Below are 24,722 nucleotides of genomic sequence, written 5' to 3' on the forward strand. Positions count from 1 at the left end.
TTATTATATAAAGTAATCAGACTTTGAAACAATTTTATACATGGGAGTTTGAGTCTTTAAAGAATCGGTCGTCGAGAGCAATTACTGGTTTCTTTTAAATCAGTGCAGTGGATTTAAAAGTTTGTGTACTATGCATATAAATGGGGATCCCTTATAGCAAAATAATCAGAATGTGACCCTGAACAGCTTCCGAAATTTTGTCGTCGTCTTTCGGATTCACGTTGGATACTCTAGTCATAAGGTGTTGCAGTTGGCAACCGTATGTATCACACATAATATCTCCATTTATACTTATCTGGTGTGTCAATATATCCTATGTCGCCATTTGAAACAGAAAAAAGTACCATTGCCGCTATAGGTAATACTGAAAGTGCATTAAGACAGTGCATGCAAGCTGTGAAAAAACAGTCTACAATTAGTTAAAAGTAAATGCAAGATTGTACCACAGGGACTCGTCTTAGAGCCGAAAACGCTCGAATCAGTGGAACAATTTGACATACACAAACTGACCGTATAGTCCTCCTTTATCTCTGTTTTGACGTTCAACGTGAGGTTTATGGCTATCGCATTTTTGGACACTCTCTCTACTTCGTGATGTAGAATCTCCATCGCCATATCTTCATTTCCTGGGCACTCCATGAAGTTTTCTATCTTAATGTGCTGCAAAAAGTAAAAAAAAGGTTAGTTGAATGAATAGGAAATAGGTTAACTAGAGTAGGCTACACGTTAAGATGTAAAAACCGTTGATTTGTTTAAATATCACAAAGACTATGGGGTAGTCTGCAAAACTATAATATATGCAGACTCGCATGAGGAAATGTAAATAGCATAAAAGCAGTTCCCAAGAATGTGATTTGTATAAATTCGATGGCCAAGAGAATGACTCCTATTACTTAGCAAAAACTTGTTATTTGTAAGTACTGTATCAGTGGTCATACTGGAAAAAGGGACTATTGTTTTCCTTATCTCAAGATAAGCCTTGCGGGAACACCCTAACCTACCACGTGGCTAGGTATTCAGCTTGTGCAGTTGTGAAGGCTGGAAAATGAAGATCACCCATCCACATACAAGGACACTAACGATCTAGGTCAACTGCGTGTGTTACGTAAGACAAGAAACCCCTCCCCTCCTTTACTCCTTGAGCTTCGTCTTGATCTCAGTGTACCTTAGTGAGAGAAAGGACAGGCAGCAGGGAGTCGTCCTACTTAGAACATGGTAGTAAATATCAACATAAATTACAAGGCAATACACTCTGACCATACAGTATTTGACTATAAAATAATAACGTCATGACATTTACTGTAGGCGCACCCACCTTCCATTGCTACGTGCTATACCGATTTACTCCGAATACCCACACATCTGTTTTCAGATATATGTAAATCACTACTGGAAAAAAATGAGTGCACCTACAAAGGCAACATCGATTTTGATCCTATGACGGCATATGCCGCCTGGGGGTAGTAGATGTACTGATAATAGTTTCAGCATCGTCCACCAATAGATAGCGAAGTGGAATAGCTATCAGAGAACCATCTGTGCCTACCCTTTAATACGGAATGCTCACAGCGAGGAGGCTCAGTGTGCCGCAAATGTGTAAAGCAGGCAGGAACCCATGGCACAAAGATGCACTAGTGTTTCCTATAGCCAACTGAGCGAATTCGACAGGCGTCAAATTGTGGTCTTCCGAGTGGTGGTATGATCCTTTCGGAGAATTGACACGCAATTTGGATTCGCTGCGTCAGTTTTGCAACGACGCTGGTATCAGTGGTCACGCGAACATTCTCACACCCTTACACAATTTGCTGGACGTCCACGAAGTACAGACGCCGTCCAGGATCGTCATATTTTATGGGCAGCAGTGGCATATGGTACAACTACCACAGCACAGGTTCAAATGGTTCAAATGGCTCTGAGCACTATGGAACTTAACTTCTGAGGTCATCAGTCCCCTACAACTTAGAACTACTTAAACCTAACTAACCTAAGGACATCACACACATCCATGCCCGAGGCAGGATTCGAACCTGCGACCGTAGCGGTCGCGCGGTTCCGGACTGTAGCGCCTAGAACCGCTCGGCTACCCCGGCCGGCCACAGCACAGGCAATAACCCCGTCTTACGCTCACGTCAAAGCATCGACGTGCACCGCTCGTCTGGTGGCGTCAGAAGATCGCTTGAAAAGAATAGCGCGCCGTGGTCTTCAGCGAATAAAGCAGATTCCTTCTCCACAGAAGCGATGGAAGTTTGCGCGCACGATGTGGAGCTGTTGAGTGCTGTCTCGTAGAGTGCATTCGTGCACGACACACTGGCCCAGGCCTTATGGTCTGGAGTGCGATAAGCTGCAGGTGTCTTTCAACTTGGAGGGGACGCTAAGCAACCCTCGGTACGTGCATAATGTCGTTAGACAAGTACTTTCGCCATTTTTGCAACAGGATAATGCTCTCCCACACATTGCCCGTGAAACGCAATGTGTTGTGCAAGACGTGCAGCAACCTCCCTGGTCAGCACTAGTTCCGGACTTGTCTCCAATCGGGCAGTCGAGCACGTGTGGGATACGATGCGACAAGAAGTGACTTGTGCGACTCGTCAACCAACAATTCTTACAGAACTAAGTGAACAGGTCGAGCAGGAATGGCATATATCCTAGGACAGTATTCGCCACCTGTACGATCAACTGGATGCCAGAGTCAAGGACTGCATTGCCGCTCGTGGGTGCTATATCAAGTACTAATATCGGTGTTTCAGCTTTGACGATACTCGATACCACAGAACCGCTTGTGCTATTGATCTGTAAATGTAATCATTTCATCTACTGCATATACACTCGAGGCGTTACTTTCGTTTTGCCTCAGGTTACAATAGGAAGTAATTATGTTTTCTGTATCGAGATATAAGTTTTTCTTTGATTGCTAGCAGCTTCAATACTTCGCTGGCTGAAAGGAATATTTGACTTATTTGTTAATTTCTTTTCATCATTTCACAAAGAGGTCACACGCCGTTTATATGTATACTCCTTGTTCCATCCTGTATGAGTGTGCATGGGTATGAATGGAAGTCAAATGTAGCGGGAGCATGGACCAAAGGGAACAGTTTAAGGGAATAGCAGTCATTGCCAACATTACAAGAATAACGGCAGGTAGGCCAGAGCAGCAAGTAAAGATGAAAACAGGCACGAGGGTAGGTTACAAAGTTGGTGCTGGGGTGAGGTGAGTCTCCCCACCACCGCGTATGAATAAGAACGCTGGTCGGATTTTGGCGCGTGGAGAGCTCTGTGGGGCCAGCCATGAGACGGACCGGACGCGGGAGCACAGCAGCTCGCAGATTTGGTGAGATAGAAATGAGGCAATATGGCTAAAAATTCATGACAGGGTATGCTCATAGCACGCATTCAACATACCTTCATCGGTACAGGTTACGGTTTTAATTTATTTGCAATAGTTTTCTCTGAAATGTGTTTGTGAAATTTTGCTTTGTGGTAGTGAGCATGCAACAGGAACCATCAGTTCATGTAGCTATTTCCCGAGTTATAAGCTTCACTTTTAGCTCAATGAGTGCAGATTGCGTATCGGATGGTAGATCGAGAAATTTCTGTCGCGAAATTTAATTATTTTTGGTACTTTCTTTGTGAGTTCAGTTCGCACTTCATTTTGGCGCCAATAGTACATCATTTTTGCCCAGAGTCTTTTCTCTGATAGAGGTTATCTACCTTCAGCAGTGGCCCACCTTAAATTTCTAGTGGTTTAATTCCTGCATGACGATAAGTGAGTCTTAATGAATGAATGACGATTTTCCCGCTAAAGACGGTGTGGCCCACTTATATACACTCCTGGAAATTGAAATAAGAACACCGTGAATTCATTGTCCCAGGAAGGGGAAACTTTATTGACACATTCCTGGGGTCAGATACATCACATGATCACACTGACAGAACCACAAGCACATAGACACAGGCAACAGAGCATGCACAATGTCGGCACTAGTACAGTGTATATCCACCTTTCGCAGCAATGCAGGCTGCTATTCTCCCATGGAGACGATCGTAGAGATGCTGGATGTAGTCCTGTGGAACGGCTTGCCATGCCATTTCCACCTGGCGCCTCAGTTGGACCAGCGTTCGTGCTGGACGTGCAGACCGCGTGAGACGACGCTTCATCCAGTCCCAAACATGCTCAATGGGGGACAGATCCGGAGATCTTGCTGGCCAGGGTAGTTGACTTACACCTTCTAGAGCACGTTGGGTGGCACGGGATACATGCGAACGTGCATTGTCCTGTTGGAACAGCAAGTTCCCTTGCCGGTCTAGGAATGGTAGAACGATGGGTTCGATGACGGTTTGGATGTACCGTGCACTATTCAGTGTCCCCTCGACGATCACCAGTGGTGTACGGCCAGTGTAGGAGATCGCTCCCCACACCATGATGCCGGGTGTTGGCCCTGTGTGCCTCGGTCGTATGCAGTCCTGATTGTGGCGCTCACCTGCACGGCGCCAAACACGCATACGACCATCATTGGCACCAAGGCAGAAGCGACTCTCATCGCTGAAGACGACACGTCTCCATTCGTCCCTCCATTCACGCCTGTCGCGACACCACTGGAGGCGGGCTGCACGATGTTGGGGCGTGAGCGGAAGACGGCCTAACGGTGTGCGGGACCGTAGCCCAGCTTCATGGAGACGGTTGCGAATGGTCGTCGCCGATACCCCAGGAGCAACAGTGTCCCTAATTTGCTGGGAAGTGGCGGTGCGGTCCCCTACGGCACTGCGTAGGATCCTACGGTCTTGACGTGCATCCGTGCGTCGCTGCGGTCCGGTCCCAGGTCGACGGGCACGTGCACCTTCCGCCGACCACTGGCGACAACATCGATGTACTGTGGAGACCTCACGCCCCACGTGTTGAGCAATTCGGCGGTACGTCCACCCGGCCTCCCGCATGCCCACTATACGCCCTCGCTCAAAGTCCGTCAACTGCACATACGGTTCACGTCCATGCTGTCGCGGCATGCTACCAGTGTTAAAGACTGCGATGGAGCTCCGTATGCCACGGTAAACTGGCTGACACTGACGGCGGCGGTGCACAAATACTGCGCAGCTAGCGCCATTCGACGGCCAACACCGCGGTTCCTGGTGTGTCTGCTGTGCCGTGCGTGTGATCATTGCTTGTACAGCCCTCTCGCAGTGTCCGGAGCAAGTATGGTGGGTCTGACACACCGGTGTCAATGTGTTCTTTTTCCCATTTCCAGGAGTGTATTTTTTGTGTTATTACGAAATTATGTGTTATATATTTTTTGTGTTATTATGAAATTATGTGTCATATATGAAATTATTCGTGTAGTGTTTTCGTTTTGTCATTGTCCTACCCATGAGAGGTAACGCTGATTAAGACATAAGTTTTGTAACGAAAGAAAAATTGTAATGTGTCGGCTTCTAAAGTTTTCATCAAAGCAGAAAATAAATCTGTTAAATGAGAGATAGCATTTCAGTTAAGAAATATTCCCCCAGTCACCTGACACATGAAATGGGTAGGATGTATCTTACTCAGTTCGATTTTCTAAAGTTAATGAAAGACAGAAATAATCTGCAATGTGAATTTAGATAGGCTACCAGCTGCTATAGTGACGGCTTTAAGTTCAACCACCCCAGAACGTGTTATCTTAGAGAAACTCGCACCAGTTTCCGTTGCGCGCATTTAAAAAATAATTAATTTGTTTATCAAATTAATCAAATAAGGGTCAAAATATAGATACCATTTCTTATGGGCCTGGTATATTAGCAGCCAGGACGCAAAATCGAGAAAAATTCTCTCAGGTAACGCGAGGAGATGGTCACACAGGTTCAATATAAATTAAAAATATATAAAGAACCAGCATACAGCCAACCAGCAGTCATATAGCACACTGTTGCAACAGTAAATCTTATGTGAACTGAAGACCTCTAACCTCCACATTACGGTCGGAGGAAGGCAATGGCAAATTACCTCCTCTAGGGCCTTGCCTAGTACGGTGGTGCGGGTCTCCCGCATCGTCCCCTACGCTCCTCGGAGTATGGGACCTCATTATCACCATCATCATCATCATCAACAGGGTGTACAAATTTTTTTTTGCCGGCAGCATATGTGACTGAATAACTAGCACAGTACAATAGTTACACAAAGTGTACTGACGCAGGGCAATAAACGAACAGCACACCCAACATTCCACCAGCTGCCCACCCCTGCTGTACAGACTTCGAATCTGGGGAACACCATCACCTGGCTGGCGGGACACCGCAACCTTCTGTGAAGTACTTCCCCACTTCCCCGCCTGGTGCCACGCCGAAGCAGGGCCACATGTGGTGTCAGCACGCCGAAAAAGGTCTACCACTGTTCAGTACCTGAGGAGTTATCGCAGTCTGAACAATCTCCCCGCCATAGGATAGCAACGGTAGAGGCCGAGCGAGGTGGCTCAGTCTTTAACACAGTGATCTGGCCTCTGGGAGGAGGCGTTTCAAATCCGGTCCGGCAATTCAGATTTAGGTTTTCTGTGTGTGGTGTGCATACTGTAAGACCTTCCGTACACACACCATCAGATTATTTGACTTGTCGCTCTAACGAAGTAGGCGAATGTCAGCAATATGTCTAATGGTCTTATTGTGTCGTGTTTATCTTCTGCTGTTAGGTCAGACGATAGAAATGCCACTTGCACGCTTAGAGTAGCAGATTGACGGTGACCAACTTTAAACAGAACTTGATTAGTTTTCACACACATTTATTAAAATAATAAAAAGCATAGACATTAGGTAACTTGATTCTGGATGCTGTTTACAATTGACAATATGAAGTTCCTTTGGTCTTGGTACGTTAATCTTATTCTCACATGTCCCTCATACTTGACAAAAGTGTCTATACATTTATCTTCATGTCTAAGTACGGGAATATGATAATCTCATTAGGCGCAGGCTGAAACTTGACTATAGACTGGTACAGACTAATGCAGACTGGTACAGACTGGTGCAGACAAATGTAGACTGACTAATCGGAGGTCTGTACACTCGTTATAATACCTCGTGCGTTCAGGTATCACTGCGTGAGTGCGATCCACGAGGAGAAAAGGTTCTACGTTAGCAGCAATCTCATTGGCTGCGTTACATATTAATATGTGGATCGCCAGAAGCAGAATTTGGGCCGTCTCTAAGGCAGCGCCATCTCGTAGTGTGGAGACAGATGAGGGCTGCGCCTGCGCTGTTCTGCTTAGCAGGGCGCGCTCTAGTGGGAAAGTTGTGTACGCGCTGACTACACGGAACTATGTACACTACACTGTGATTTTCCTACTTTGCTCCAGAAAAATGCTAGGATTGTTCCTTTGAAAAACGGGCACATCCGATTTCCTTCCCCATCCTTCTGTAATACGATTTTGTGCTCCGACTCTACGACCGCACTGTCAAAGTGGCATTAAACACTAATCTTCCTTCTTTAAGGAATAGTAGACGAAACGCACTTTATTTAAAAAACAAGACAGACTAAAAAAGTGCACATACAATCCTCTTTATGCCCATGCATAACCTACCAGAAAGTCGGCTGTGGCCCGACTGACAACGCCACTCACTATACGCCCCTTCTATCACTCTTATCTTATTCATATGACCACTATGACAGGTATGTCAGGCGTAAAATCATCACGCAGCCTGCTTCAAATGCACATTCCCCAACATTACCTAGCAGACTTTCACAAGAACTATGTTGTCACTCATCCATGGATGTTTGCACTGCTGTGCAGGTGAGAAACAAATCCAGGGATTGCCCATTCGTGTATCCAAACAACTGTCGGACTCAACTGTAAAAACAGACAAACGCTCGCAAATCCCGCATTACTCATGTAGGTGTAGATGCGATCATGACGCCACTTACAGTTATGACTCGTAATTTTAGTATACATACTGTCACTACGATACAACCGCTTTACGCTACTGCTTGGTTCATGTTTTCTTCCGTGCCTTAGGATCCTTACTGCTCTAATGATAAAACGCATAATAGTATTTTGTAATACCAGAACCAAATTATTTTTCACCTGCATGATACGTTTCGGGAAATGATTTTAATTTTCAGGTACTTTACTGTCGAGAGGACTTTGCTAGCAGAAGTGATAACAACGTGCCATTTTCTGGAAGTAACCTAAGATTAGAATTCTGTAATCAAATAAAACATCAGGATTTCGAATATTGCTTATTTTCTAATACTCCCTTGCTGTGTGTTTCTGCTGGTAGAACTTGTCTGCGTTATAGCATTCTCCTCTTCTATGACGTGGAGGGCATGGATAGTCGCTGTCTGACTGGGAGCACGCTGGCAGAATTCTTTCTCTAGCCACTTTCCCGACGGTCACCAGTGGACACTGAGACGGATAAACACATTTATTTTTTAATTCGTTTTTAATAAAGTTCATTTATTTACCATTTCCTTTCCAATGTACTAGACACTGCACTTTCTACCTGCCGAGTGGCTCGTGAGCACTGGGACAATTGTACTCACCGTAGGTCTCCTCGCGTTTTTAAGTAATGGTACATTTCCTGTATCATACCTCTTATATTTGTTGAAATATGTCTAACACGTGATGACGTAATTTGTTGAAATAATACACTGCAGTAGTAGTTAAACATTTAAAACAATGTATTTTCGATTACAGGATAACAATGATTAAACTATATGAAGTAAATTTGCCATTAACTTCTAAATGGTTTGCGCTAGAACGTTCAAACTGCACGGTTGGCCACGGGGGCATGATGAGAATTAGTATGCGCTGTATGGTTTGGTTTAGCGACGAAGCCCACTTTCACTTGCACAGGTACGTCAATAAGCAAAATTGGCGCATTTGGAGCACTGAGAATCTGCATTTCGCGATCGAGAACTCTCTTTGCTCTCAGCAGGTGACTGTGTGGTGTCCAACGTCCAGTTTGGAATAATTGGTGCGATATTCCTTGACGACACGGTGACTGCCGAACTGTACGTGAAGGTTTTGGAAGATGATTTCATCCCCATTATCCAAAGTACCCCGATTTCGACAAAATATGGTTCATGTAAGACGGAGCTTGACCCTATCGAAGCAGAAGAGTTTTTAATGTCCTGGAGGAGCACTTTAGGGACCGAATTCTGGTTCTGGGGTACCCACAGTTCACTGGCATGGGCCTCGATTGGCCGCCATATTCTCCGGATTTTAACAAATACGACTCCTTTCTGTGGGGCTACATTAAAGACAAGGTGTGCAGCAATAACCCCAAAACCATTGCTGAACTGAAGACAGCGATTCAGGAGATCATCGACAGCATCGATGTTCCGACACTTCAACGGGTCATCCAGAATTTCGCTATTCGTCTGAGTCACATCATCGTCAATGGTGGCAGGCATATCGAACATTTCATAACCTAAATCCGAATATCAGCAGTGACGATTACATGTGTGATTGTGCCACCATGTGCCCTTTGATTGTGGCACCATACACAATCATTAACCTGGCTCCAGGGAGGTAGGGTGCCCTTCCCTATTCCTCCACTGGGGTAATTCCTGCCTGCCGCGTCCACGTCGCGGGGGTGGGCATCCTACACTTCAGTAGGCCGCAGTGCTAGGATGGCTGAGTTCAGGCAGGGACCCAATCCCGTGGGGTATAACACGGAACCCATGCCCAGGGTTACGGGTGAAGACCTTAATGGCAGCGACGGCGGAGAAGGAAGACTTCGGAACGGCGTAGCTGGCAGATGAGGCAACCCTCCTTTCTGGGGATTAAATGAGAAGGGAACCACTGCCTTGTGGTGGAGGAGAAACTCCAAAGGCTAAGGGAGACAACCCCAACAGAAAATCCTTCCTTGCGTTAGGCCTAGCAAGCCAGTAGGAAAGTCTTCATATATTGCTTTCAAAACACAGACGAGCCTCGGAACGAACCACTCAGGATTTGACCCCACTGCTTCTTCAAGTACTGGTGCAAATGATGGGAGACCTGATGATATTCATCAGTACAAGAAGATGAAACCAACTGTACTAAAAAATAACCTAAATATTGGCATCCTTAATATATTAACCCTCAATGGAAAAATGGAAGAAATGACAGATGTACTAACAGAGAGGAAGTTAGATATATTGGGATTAAGCGAAACAAAGTGGAAGGGAAAAGGTGAGAAGAATTTGAGAGGAGGAGGAAAACTGTACTGGAGTGGGAATAACAGTTATGGAAGAAATGGTGTGGCAGTGATGGTGAATAAGAATGTACAAAGCTGCATTGAAAATGTGAGATATATATCAGACAGGATCATAATCTTAAACCTGAAACCTGAGATTCCAAAAAGAAACACTAAAAGTAATCCAGATTTATGCACCTCAAGTGGGATGTAGCGAAGAAGAGAAGATGGACTTTGAAAATGTGTTAGAAAACCATATAGAGAGTGCTAATATAGTGATGGGAGATTTTAATGCACAGATAGGCAAAGACAGAAAGGGATTTGAGCAAGTATTGGGATGTTTTGGATATGGAGGCAGAAATGAAGAAGGGGAAAGACTCCTGGATTTGTGCCAGAGGAATGGAATGAAAATAGCAAACAGCTGGTTTATGAAGAGAGAAAGTCATGTTATCACCAGATACAGTTGGGATGGAAGAACGAAGAGTGTAACTGATTATATTCTAGTAGATAGGGAATGAGGAGAGAAAGTAACAAATGTGAAGGTAATTCCAAGTGTGAGTGCAGATGGAGACCATAGATTACAGGTGGGACATTGGAAAATGAATCAGTGTGTGAAAAATAGAAAACAGAAGAAAGTGATGAGGATACTGGATTGGAAATTGAAGGAGAGTGAATGTGCTGAGAAGTACAGGGAATTAATAACACAAAAATTTCCAAAAGAAGTTTTCTGCGATGTAGAAAAAGAATGGAGTTTATGCAAAGACACTTTAGTCGAAGCAGCACAAAAAGTATGTGGCAGAACATCTGGAAAGGAAAAAATAAGACAGATAAGTTGGTGGGATGATACCACAATCCAAGCAGTTAGAAGAAAAAATGGAGCATGGAGAAAATGGTGGAAAAACTAAAAATGATGAAGACCATAAAAGATACATAGAGGAAAAGAAGAAGTGCAAAGAAATAGTGGAAACAGCAAAGAAAAAGGTATGGGAAGAGTTTACAAAAAAACTTGAAGAAGATGTGAAGAGCAATAAGAAAATGTTCTATAAAATGATGAAAAATAAAAGGAAGGCTTCTGAAGTACCAGTAAAGATGGAAACAGAGGACGGTACCATTATTGAAGGTCCAGGGAATATAAAAGATCTCTGGAAAGAACATTTTAAGAAGCTGTTAAACGCTGAGGAGCAGGTACATGAGGAAACAACAAATAATGAAGAAATTGAGAGAAGTTGGGAAGCAGAATTAGGACAAATTACACGGGAAAAAATGGAGAAAGCTGTGAAGAAGATGAATGGGGGAAAAGCCCCAGGACCTGATGAAGTATCAGTGAACATGATAAGAGCAGCAGGCCCAGTGGGAATGCAGTGGCTGTATAGAGTACTATTAAGCGTGTGGAGAAATAGTAAAATACCTGACGATTGGAGAACAGGAGACATTGTTCCCATCTTCAAGAAAGACAATAAAAGATTTTGTAAAAACTACAGAGGAATAACCCTCATGAGTCATACAGTCAAGATTTTTGAAAGAATTTTACTAAATCGAATAAGTGATAAGATAGAAAAGGAGCTGAGTGAAGAACAGCATGGGTTTAGGAAAGAAAGGAGCACGATCGACCTGATATTTTCTATCCTTCAACTGATGGAAAAAAGTTGGGAGTATAACAAAAGGGTGATAATGGTTTTTATAGACATAGAAAAGGCATATGACTCAGTTGACAGGGAAAGACTCTGGGAAGAACTGAAGAAGATAGATATAGAAGATGGATACATTAATGTTATAAAGACAATGTACAGAGGCCACAATTGTAGAATAAGAACACCATTGTGGAACTCTGATTACTTCGAAATAAGACAAGGACTTAAGCAAGGAAGTATTCTATCTCCCGCGCTTTTTAATGTTGTGATGGAGGGAATGAATAGGGCAGTTAAAGATATAGTAAAAGAAAAAGACGAAAAGATGATTTTTGCAGATGATATGGTAATATGGGGTGATAAAGAGGTAGATGTGCAGTTACAGCTTGATGCGTGGAAGGAAATAATGAAAAGGTATGGATTAAAAATAAATAAAGATAAGAGTGAAGTAATGGTATTTGAAAGGGAGAAAGGAATCAACGGAAATATTACCTGGAATGGAGAACCCCTCAAAGTGGTAGAAAGTTTCACTTATTTAGGGAGTGAAATATCTAGGGATGGAAGAATAACTAACGAAATTAATAGAAGGTTACAGAAGGGAGGCAATTTCTACCAAACAATAAAACATCTGATTTGGAACAATGAAGTTTCAGAAAGAGCAAAACTCCTTATGTATAAGAATTATTACATCCCTATTGTCACCTATGTGGAGAAACATGGACAATGACAGAAAGGGACTGGAGCAGACTGCAAGCAGGGGAAATGAAATTTCTCAGAGCAGTTAAGGGAAAAACAAGAATGGACAGAGTAAGGAATGTAGAGAGTAGAAAGGACCTCAAACAAAAAAGTATGAGAGAAGAAATTGAAAGAAAGAGATTAAGATGGTATGGGCATGTTAAGAGGATGCATGGGTAGAGACACCCTAAAATCATGGAAGAACTAAAGATGGATGGGAAAAGACCTAGAGGGCGCCCAAGAACACGGTGGAAAATGGGAGTGAGAATATCTGTTGAAAGGAGAGGTGTGACCTGGCAGCAAGTGGAGGAAGAAAAGTGGTGGGAGGACCGAGCCAAATGGAGAGGACTCGTCAGCAGCCAGACCCGGCAGTAGCTGGAGCGGGATTCGGATATAGATAGATATAGATAGACGATTACATGTTGAATAATGTGTGTGCACACCGTAGTTTGTAAGTAATTTACTTTTTTTTCATATCGTTCGATAATTGTCAACCTGTACCTTACAATGGAAGCGTGAGTATTTGGAAGTAATCTGTAACATAGCAAATAGCTATAGGACGAGGGATTGCTTGCAGTAAATGTCCTGGCGTCTTTAAATTATAGAAATTATAGTTATTCAGTTACATACTGTATTGTTAAAGTGTATTACTTTCTCATTTACGCCACCATTTTCTGATTCCTCTCACTACGGTGTACAGAGCACAAATGACGAGGTTCTAGAAATAAAAAGAAAAGGGGAGTTGTTTCCCACCAATTAATGCGTTCCTATTGGTCTGGAGAGAGAGAGAGAGAGAGAGAGAAGGCGTTTGTCGCCTTTTTTAACTGAGGCAGTTGCCCTCAGAGGGGTGATATTTTCTACCCGGCCTCTGCTTACCGCTGCCGAAGAGATTATAGTGTGTGTGAGAGGAGCCTTGCGTATTACGAACAGCGGCGTCTTTCTGGCCGCATTCAACTTTTTGGTAGGTCATCCATGGTCACGAAGAGGATTACACGTACGCTTCTGCCGTAGACCTCTATAACAACAGTTTTTAATGGCGAGAATGAAGGCCGAAGCTGATTTACAGTTCTCCAGCGACACGATCAAAGAAATCTTTAATTATGCTATGCTTCGTATAAAAAATACATGATACCAATCTCCCACTAGTGTAAAACATATCCCAACCCTTCCACATGGACACAGCGAAAACCCACCTCCTTTCTTATCTACACCTATTTTGATTAGGAACTTGAACGGCATCCGAAATACAACAGACGATCCCAGTACATATATTGGGGGACTGTACCACAGCATACACATACCACCTTACGGTTGTGGTGGAGAGTACATTAAGACTCAACATGTTCCATTTGCGTGGAAGGAATAGATGTTAGTAGACATCCGTTTTGTATTTTAAATAGGGTGCTTGCAGTAAATATCATGGTGTCATTATTTTATAGAGTTCAGTCACACAGTCACTGTAATACCTGGTAGTTTATGGTAATATCTGCTGCCATTTACTAAGTACGATAACTTCGCTGCCGATGTTCCTTCCTCTCACTCTGATACACAGAGCACAAATAACGAAACTCAGAGAGAAAAGGAGGGGATGGGTTTTCCGCATTTTTAACACACGCGGTTGGGTAGATCGTTATCTGTCGTCGTATTGGTACAGTGGATTGGTGGCTTCCATTTTCCAGCCTTCGCTATTGTCCAAGGTACATGCTGGTCACATGCCGTCGTAAGGGGGTTCCCAGTTGTCTTACTTTATATTGAGATGAGAAGAAGAAAGGGCACTTTGCCCAGTATTCAAACTGACACCCTGCTTCTGCGTGCACAAGACTGAAGGAGCTTTGGGAGCATTATGGGCAGGGCTCTCCAACCATCTCGGGACTTTGACTATCTACCGTGCCGGTCGGGCAGAGTTTGGCACGGTATCCCTCATCAGGATAGCTAACAACTCTGTCAATCAATGTCAAGCCGAATAACTGCTTGCATAAGGGGCAGAATTGGACCTAAGCGTTATTGTCTTGCTCAATTTCTGAAGCTCTTCCTCTCTAAGAAATCGTAGGATTCAGAGTATTGTAAGTTGGAAAAATGCTTTAGTAATAGCTATATTCATTTTGTCACAGATCATATTCAGGAATGAAAAATGGAAATTACTAACTGTGTAGCTACTGAATCCAGATTTCCATCTATTGCGAATCGAAAAATCGTTTCAGGCAAAAACAGTATCTCGGCCGCAGAACCGAATTTTCCATTGAAAAACTGGTGTTGGCAGTGGAAAAGTGAGTGTTTATTGTAAGAACTCCTTCTAGCTGAAAACTGATAGTATTATTAAATAGCATATATCTGATACAGACATGTTTACGTGTGATATTTCAGTACGATGTGTACCTTTAGAAATATTTTTATGAATCGAGTGTACCTCTCTGCATATATGCGAAGCTTCTGACTTTTCCAAGACAGTTCCAGATGTCAAAGCAAGATGTCCTGTAAGAAATAGGACTATAATCTGTGATTAATAATGCATTTATCTATGGTTAACGAACGATTCTTATTCACTGTGTTAGTGAAGCAACAGTGGTTTCGTTTCGGATTCATTTCTGCACCTTGTTAACGGTGTTCGTGAGCACTTGCAAAGTTTCAACAAAGAAACTTTTGATAAAAGTGGCACAGTTTGACGAGTCATGTCATTTTCAAATTGACTTCATTAACACAGAAACCTCAGCTATTATGCACACTGTATGAACTACATGTAAGGGATTCTCGACAGATTTATCAGCGGACATTCGTTGCAGCTCAGAGGTAGAAACGCTAGAGCAATGTTTTTATGATCGGTCTGATACCAGGTAGATACTTTTAATGAGTATTATTATGACATCGAGAATGAATCTCTCAATCAGCAGAGGAGTGTGCGCTGGTACTTACAATAAACACTTGCTACTAGATTAAAACTGTGAGCTGGTTGGGGACCAATCCCAGATCCAATAGTAATGAGCCCCCCCCCCCCCCCTATGACAAGTTTCGAATTCGAGTTCCAATGCAGCTATCAGCGCCCTATCGCCAATCATACTGGAAGACAATCGGTTCGGTTTCAAGAAGGGGAAAGATACCAGAGAAGCAATTGCTCTTAATAATAGAAGACAGATGTTTAAAAAATTGTATTATAGTAGCATATGTTCACCTAGAAAATTACTTCGCCAGTATAATGAGGAACAAGATGTGTGCAATGAGAAGATTGGGTTAAGGCATAGATATACAAATCATCTACACTATCTGATAAAAAATATCAGGACACTTAATACACTAATTTGGGTTACGTCCACCCATTGCTTTTATGATGACTTGAACACTACGGGGGACACATTTAAAGAGACTTTTGAATGTCTGTATTCCTCATGAGCCGAAAACAGAGAAGATCGTGATGCTGGACGCTGGGGTCTAGAGCGAAGTCGATTTTCTGACTCATCCCAAAGCTGTTCCATTGGGTTCAGATCTACACTCTAGGCAGGCCAGACCATATCAGGAATGTTACTGCCCCTAGACCACGGTCTACAGTTGCTGCGTAAGATGTAATGCATTGTCATGCTGCTAGAAACAGTCATGGTTTCCAAACTGTCCCTCTACTGTGCGCAGTACACAATACTGTAAAATATGTTCTTATCCTCCCGCATTTACTGTTTTCTTAAGGGCAATAAGGAGACCACGGTCCAACTACGAAAGAAACTTCCTTAGCGTAACATACTTCACTGTTGGCAGTACACTTGGTGGTATGTAAAGTTCTCGACATTCGTCAAACCCAAGCCCACATAGGGTATAGTGTGATTGATCACTCCACATCCCTTTTTCCAGTCATTCAGAACAGAAGTGTGTGGCTTATGATGAACTGCTGTACAATTTACCCAATTCTTTCTAACTTCTTATCCACAATTACTGAACTAGCTGGACGCTTGGCACCACTTTGGAACTCATGAGTGAGTCCTCCAGTTGGTTCCACAGGCTTTTTTACAACCATTCTCTGCAATGGTCGATGGTCGCTGTTTTTCAGTACACAAGGCCTGCCTGGTATTGATTTAGCTGTGGGTGTTCCTTCACGTTTTTCTTCTCAGTTATATGAACAGTCGATTTGGACAACTCTAGAAGGGTTAAAATGTTCCTGATGCATTTGTTATTCACGAGACATCCAATGACTAGTCGACGTTTGGAGTCACTGAGCTCTCCCAACCGGCCAATTCTGCTGTTACCGCTTCTCTACTGGCACCCCAATGCTCCTTGTCTCCTTTTATACTGGCAGGGCCACCTCGTCTCACATCTAGAAGTCACTTCCGGATACTTCTGATCAGATAATGTACAAGATCCACAGAACACAAAGAGAATATCAGAAAGACAAGTTTGTGTAAAGAAGGATACTAGATAATGATTGTAGCGTACTAGTACGCAAACGAAGCAATGGAGGCAGTGTATGAAACTTCGTGGAGAGGAATAAAACTGCAAGAGGAACATAAACTACCTGACAAAAAAGTGAAGCATACAGAAGGTCAATGTGTGTAGAGTTCTTACAAGGCCTGGTTCGAGAATAAGAGGCATGGGGGGAGCAGCTTCAGTAGTTGAGTGATCGCAGTCAATGGTACAGAGATGCTTCGTACTCGTGTGAGACAGCGTTAACAGCACCTGACAAAGTTTGAAAATGGCCTCATTGTGATTCTCCATTTGGCTGGCTTTTTCGATCTTGCGATACCCAGATTTTTTGAGGCATTTGTAAGCAGCACTGGTCCTTTGGTGGACTGGATGGGGAGCGTGAGGGCAGACACAGTCGTCGTCAAAGTCTCTATCGGTCATGTGTGAACACCACAAAGGAAGATAGCCGTATTGAGCACATCGTAGCCCCTTCGCATCTGCACCTGCCATCCGAGAGCGTTCTGTGTCATTTCGCGCCACTGGTCGAAGACTGGCACATCCAGACTAGTGAATTACCGTCACATGCATAGGCTGCCGTTAACACCACAACACAAACGACTGCGTTTCGAATGGCGCGGTGGTCGGGAAGTATGGGCTATTGATGAATGAGGCCGCATTGCATACATCGATGAATCGCAGTTATTTACTACCCAAATGACCATCGTCGGCGGATATGGCGGCGGCCAGGGAGAGAGGTCGCACTCCTCCAATGTTCTGGAGAGAGCCATCGCTGTTATTCCTGGCGGTATGCTGTGGGGATCCATGAGGTAAGACTTCAGGTGATGGCTGGTAGAGATTGGGGCAACTCTGACGGCACAATGGTACACCCTATGTCCTCATGTGTAACCTCTCATGTAACAGTAAGTGCCGTTCTACTTGTCCACACATGGCACGTGTCTCTATGAATTGTGTGAGCGATGTTGTGATCATCAAGATCCCTAGATCTATTCCCGATAGAACATGTGGGACCAGCTCGGGCATCAACTCTGTCCCAGTACCAGTATCCAGGATATCGAAGACAAGTTACAACAGGTCCCAACTAGCTCCTCAGGAGAGGATACGACGGCTTTGCGGCACCTTCCCCATCCAGTCAGTGCACGCATCCAGGCCAAAAGGGAGTGCAACGTCATACTGGTAAGTGGACTCATAAAGCCAAGTCCTTCGTAAATTTGAATCGATGTTGTAATAATGGAAATAATACCACATAGTGTCACTTCCTTTCCTCTTCCCCTTCTGGTGCTTCACGTTTTCTGTCAATCAGTGTATACTAATACTGATTTTCATATCCCACATAGGCATTTGGCCATATGGAAGGAAGCCCCGTTGAAAGCAATGAACGGCATACTCAGCAGAAAATATGACTAAAGAACAAGCAAAGCAAATACGAAGAGTGGTTGTAAGGAGAAATAGGACATTCTCACAATCAAACCTGCGAACGACACAAGGTTGCAGGATGTGAAAGAATTCTCCTAATCAGGAAGTAAAATTACACAGAATGACCGAAACAAGAAAGGTATTAGAAGTAAATTAGTACATGCGAAGAAACCTTTTTTTAAATAAATGAACTCTACTGCTATCATATATTGATTTTATTGATTGGCGACTGCATGGAGTGCTGTGTGCACAACGACCATATATGTTAAATTAAAAGGAAAGTCAGCGTGCCGGCCGAAGTGGCCGTGCGGTTAAAGGCGCTTCGAATCCTGCCTAGGGCATGGATGTTTGTGATGTCCTTAGGTTAGTTAGGTTTAACTAGTTCTAAGTTCTAGGGGACTAATGACTTCAGCAGTTGAGTCCCATAGTGCTCAGAGCCATTTTGAAAGTCAGCGTTGGCCGCAATATTGATGCCATAAAACATCAATATTACGGCCAACGCTGACTTTCCTTTTAATTTAATATATTGATTAATAGGACACTGGGGAAGAAGATCCTGGAAGTACATTCGGAGCACAGCATCGTATGAGACTGAAACTTGGAACAGCGGAAATCACGAGAAGAAGTAAGGGGAAACATTTGATATGTGGTGAAAACGAAGAATATTCAAAGTTAAGTAGACAGCCAACGTACAAAATGTAGAAGTACTGAAAAGAACAGACGAGATAATAAGTCAATTGGTAACCCTTACCAAAAGAAGGGACTGGTTGTGGGGGCTTATGCTATGGCTTCTGGGAATAGTTACCTTAGCACTGTAAGGAATAGCAGCGGGGATATCAGTATAGGAAAAGGAAGACTAGACAGTGCTGATGTATAAGATATGTAGATGTGGAAACATTACCACAAAACAGGAAAAAAATGGAGAGCGAAACGAAACTAGTCGAAATATTGATAGCTTAAAGAAATATCAGGAACTGTATGCTCCACATGTGCTTAAGTAAATTTGTTTCAATCATCACATGTACTACTGATGAAATATGGAGCAAGTTGAGTGGTACGTACACCAAACCACAATAAAATGAAATAAAAGCAAATTTTATCACAAAAATAGATTGGCGATGACGTTTAGCGCTGTGCAAACAAGGTGTCATTGATCTCTGGGGAGTGAGAAATTTCCACATAGAGATTACCTACAGTGCATGAGACGCTTATCAAATAGGTATGTGTTTAGATTTCGCATGCCTCTCTAATGGCATCACCGTTTCTTAGTTTATCTTTCTTTGCTGTTTCCGGAAATGAATTTGGTATACATGTTGTGATGGGCTTGGGCTGGTTCTTTAGGTTTCGACTTGCACGACTGATGTTGACGGTGGCTCAAAAATAAGAACCGTATTGGCCCCCGCTCTTTTTAACGTCTATACAAATTATCAGCCACTGTCATAGCACACCTGTAGTTTCCTTTATGTGAATGATATGGCACTGACAACTCAGGCTAACTCTTTGAAGAAGACGGATGCTTTGATGATATTGAGTGTCTACTGCCCAAACCCACTTAAAACTCAACTGTGTGCTTTCATCTTGAACACAGACAGACATATAGTAAGTGCAGCGTCTCAGGGTAAGTAAACAACTGGCTGCTGCACCAGATCCAAAGAGTGTCACTCTTCCATAACACAAGTTTGAAAGTGGAAGTCAGAAATAATATCCCCAGTCACAAACTCTAATAACAACAACATTATAAATCTACGTCTCTAAGGCATGTGTCTTGTAGGTAAAACTACGCCAAAGAAGTCGACAGGCAACAAATGAAGCGTGCATCCTTATCACTGGATGTCATAGCCGACACCACTTGCGCAAGTACATCATATGGCAGGTACTGCTCCAACAGACATGCATCGTGAGGCAGCTACCAGTGGGGAGAGACAAAACCCGGTCAAAGAACAGCCATCCATTCCATGATTATGAATTAACCGTCCAGAGATTGAACTCAGGGAAAATCTCCATGAAAACTAGAAACGACCCAATCCAAAGCAATAATAGAAATATGGAAAGCTGGAAACGATCCACTTCGGCCCAGCCATCTGGAAATCTCCTTCCTGATTACCAAGAGAAATGGATTCGATGGAGTTCTCCCATTCGCCTTTACTCTGGAATTGGAAGGTCGAGTCATAGCCTCCAAAAAGGGGGAATTCCAGTCGTCTCTATCAACTGCGACCGCAGAGAATGGCAAACCACAGAAAACTTGCTTTGCTGCCAGCACCAAGGAAGACCTACTTCAGGCAGCCCCAAATCTTCTTGAAGTTGCCTGCTTTTGGACATCCAGCGTGTTATCTTCCACTTACATCAAGCCAGACTTATTTCCTTCAAGTTACTTGTTTTATATATTTACTACTTTCCTTCTGTGCTTATTTGTACTCATGCTTCTGACGCGAATAAAGAAACCGCTGACTATAAGAAAACAATGGTATCATCGTCGATACAAGACATCATGTACAATTATTGAACTACACTTCTCGATGCACCAATTTTAAACTATCGCAGATCTTTGGGATGCCCCAGAACATCGTTTAGAAGTCAAAAGGGGCTAAATAAAGTTGATTTCCCGATAGGTAGATCTTTATACGTTTCTAACATTATCTATTGATACCGACAGTAACATATTAAATATATTTATGGTAAACTATAGCATAATGGCAATTAAAGACATAGAGCTTACAAAGCTGTCCGCGATCACGTTTGGCACTTTATTCATAAATTCACAATAACCTGTTTCGACTTACTGTCACTATCAGATCTTTAGGAGTACATGAGGAAGTGATCTTGAAATGGAGAGTGTTTTAGTTCTTGCCTATTGCACTAGTCAGTGCTGCTTCATCACTTAAATACCGTAAATCCCTCGCTCATTTACTTGTTTGTCCAAATTATGTGATATTGATAACTGTATAAAAATAATCCTAATGATTCGATAGTGACAGTAAACTGAAACTCGTCATTGTTAACTGTGCCGTAGTGTGCGATCAAGATCGACGTTTAAGAATATAGAGCACAACAGAAATAAAACAAGATGTTACAAGCCATCAAATACATGGATGGCATCTTTGAAAGAACAACAGAGAGTGCCCAGTAATTTTTGACCAACGTAAGTGAAAAGAGACCACTGACTTCAACGGAGTCCATTTCCAGCATTATTTGTAGAGAGCAGCTCTCCCATTCATTTATAATGTGATGCAAAAATTTGTAAACTCCACTCACGGGTTATGTCTTACGTCTGTTCCGACTGGCCGGATTGCAGCCGACAAAGCAGTACGAGCAGGTGTGTGTGAAGAGTAGTGAGACTGTCAGCACTGCAAGCAATCTGGTAATTTTGCTTTGGTCCACTTGTGTAGACCGTTGTGTTCATCCCTTACAGATGCTCAGTCCAAATTTCAGCTCCGTACAGCCATCATGTGATTTTTGAGGGTTACGTCTTTGTTGGGTGTTACGAAAATGGAACAGCGGAATTTAGAGCAAGGTTATGCAATCACGTTTTGTGTTAAACTTGGGGAATCCGCGTGAGTGACAGACCTATGAGGAACATTTCTCATCTAGAGTACAAGTTTTTCGCTGGCACAAATCGTTTTTCGAAGGCCAAGAAGAAGTTGGTTAACGTCGCTCAGAGAGACCTTCATCTTCAAAAACCGACGAAAACGTCGAACATATGTGTGCTCTGGTGAGATCAGGCAAACTGTCAACCAAGTGTTAAAGATGTCCCTGAAAGTCTCAGGGGAATGGTGACTCTAGTGAGACCGGACATTGCAGATGAGTGGATATCGCATCATGACAACGCCTCGTGTCACACGGCCACTTCCATCACAGAATTTTTGACTCTAGAAGACATTCCTGTTGTTGTACAGCCTCCACTATTCACCTGATCTGAGCCCTTATGACTTCTTTCTTTTCCATGAATTGAAAAAGTCTTAAATGACCTCATTTTGGGGCTCTGGATAGCACTAAAAAAGAATGTGACCGACTTATTGAGGGTACTATCAATTGAGGCCTTTCAGCTCAGCTACCAAGACAGGGAACATCAACTCCGCCGGTGTCTAGCAGCCGAAGGGTACTATTTTCAAGGGGATAATATTGTTGTTTGAAAAAACAAAGACTTTGGTAAATAAAAAATCAGTCTCATTACTTTTGTCACTGACCTTGTATGATCGTGCAACATGTGATCAGCATGTCGCTAATACCTCCAGCCGTTATTGCCGGTAGATGAATTCTGATGCCGTTGCTTATTTCTTCAAGCAGCTCCTCATTCGGCCTCACAAGGGCATAGTAGACCGTGTACCAGGCCTGCCTACCTCACAAAAAAAAAAAATGTAAGGAGGTACCGCGAACGGAACCCGGGTCCTTCCATGCCGATTGCAGTGACACTAATCATTCATCTACTTAGACGTTCTTTGATTATGTATTAGATGATTTTTGGCATTCCAGTGAACTGCTACGAGTGTCATTCCATATGTCGTGGTAACTATAATATATCGTTCGTACACTCTAATTTCAGTAAACGCATTCGAAAGCCCGTAGCAGGTAATGTCGAAATCAACCGACAGACTGCGACCGCATGCGAGGGTGGCTCGGTGCCAACTCCAGAGATAGTCAATGCGAGGTTGGCTGTGCCACAAGGTGGATGTAAGCAGAGTGGAATAGCAATTATAAGTGACAATTGCCTTTCTGGCCGGCAGAACTGCTACTCAGCGTTATGCGGAACTACAAACAGCGGTGGGTGACGGCGAAAGCTTCCGGCACTGCTGGATAATGCAATCTCCATAATAACGCTACAACCCACACGACTGACGTCATCAAGAATTGTGTGCAGCGGCAGGGGTGGACAATCCTCCCCCACCCAGCCTCCTCACCACACCCCAATCCATGCGACTTCGATCTGATTCCACAACTGAAGAAACCCACGTGGGAGGCGCTTTGCAAACAGGGCGGATATCCTCACGGCATTCCGACGACAGATGGCGCATATTCTCGGCAGTGCCGGTGGCATTCAAAGCCTTCCCCATCGCTGGCAGTGCTGTCTGGATCCACTGGGAGACTTCTCTGAAGGACATTTTCTTCCATTTGTGCTCATGCACAATAAATTTACGCAGAGTTCCAATGCCTTTGTTCCGTTTCACCCTTTGCCTCGACCTCCTGTACTAGAACCTTAGTTGGCATTCAGATACACACTGCCTTACCGGTTCAAAGCATATAGTGACATTTCTATGTTCTCGCATTATCGTAAGATACACCATAGTTGCCGTGACTTATGGAATGAACCCTGTACATGAACTGTCATTACTTCATTGCAACCATAATTTTAAGAGGAGTAATGTCGTATGATTCTACAAACATCAAAAATATTCACATGCAGACTTATCGAAATTGTAAGCCTTATTTCATTAGGTCTCCATTTAATATTCTGGGTCGCTTCGCCTGGAAACGAGAATATTGTCATACTCTCTAACTTAATGACAGTGTTGATTCTCGCATCATACTGGCGAACGAGTTCAGAGAAGCGAGCAACTGTTACCTGCACTTCAAAACCAAAACAAAACGTTTGGATCCCCGTCAAGTGGAATAACTTCTGAGGCTTCGACAGCTATAACACTGAAACTGTGAGAGTTGATTGCATAGAGCTCTGCTGATCTCTTTCGTCCCATCAGTAAAGCAACAGCGCACCTACATAAGCAACTGGGTCACTTCCATCACTGTACATAAGTATTTACATTATACTCGGGCGACGACAGCACGGCGACAGTCGCGAAGGTGAAGAGTAGACACACGCCAACAGCGTACTGGCCCATGATTGGATCCCGCTAGTCCGGCACTTATCAACAACGTAATGCACCGCGCCACCTGGAAACGCCTCCTACCTCTAGTAGCATTTATATGACTGGCGGGGGACTTCCGCCGCTGATAGTTTCGCTCATTTACGAATTTTTCATCCGCGAAGCTGCGTGTGCTATCGCGGCTTCCAACCTCCCGGGCAGTCCTCCAACAATTAACAGCTGACCTAACAACACAGGAAATGGAGACCGCTTTTTGTTCTTGTTTCCTGCACCGCTCCATGTTGCTCCATCGCTTAAATACCGGAAAACCTTATCACAGCGAACTGTTTACCACGTACTTAGAGCGTCCGAGGACATAGGGATTTGCGGACTTTCAGATGCAATACAATGTATACCCTACAACTTTCACTTTTGTCACGCTTACAGTGTATCAAGTATTATTGTAGGACAGTTACCACTTTCACACGGCATGACGGATCTACTCTCGCAAACCAAAACTTTGCGAGCAGACCTCCACCCTGGGAAGAATGCACCTAGGTCATGCGGACAGCTCTGGACTCGGTATAGTGTGATGTGTTGTCTGCTAAGCACA

The 24,722-nt window shown here is 43.5% G+C and overlaps 1 protein-coding gene across 1 annotated transcript in view; it reads right to left on the minus strand.

Moving 5' to 3' along the window:
* LOC124798624 overlaps positions 1-24,215 on the minus strand; it is a 202,276-nt gene extending 178,061 nt beyond the window's left edge. Inside the window, exons 1-2 of the mRNA XM_047262104.1 lie at positions 24,068-24,215; positions 511-660 (exon numbers count right to left, since the gene is read on the minus strand). Coding sequence (XP_047118060.1) covers positions 511-660; positions 24,068-24,145 — 228 coding nt within the window. The 5' untranslated portion in view covers positions 24,146-24,215. The remainder of the gene's footprint in view (positions 1-510; positions 661-24,067) is intronic.
* Between the last annotated feature and the right edge of the window lie 507 nt (positions 24,216-24,722).

Source organism: Schistocerca piceifrons, chromosome 5 (assembly GCF_021461385.2).
Source record: "Schistocerca piceifrons isolate TAMUIC-IGC-003096 chromosome 5, iqSchPice1.1, whole genome shotgun sequence".
In the NCBI taxonomy this organism is placed as follows: domain Eukaryota; kingdom Metazoa; phylum Arthropoda; class Insecta; order Orthoptera; family Acrididae; genus Schistocerca; species Schistocerca piceifrons.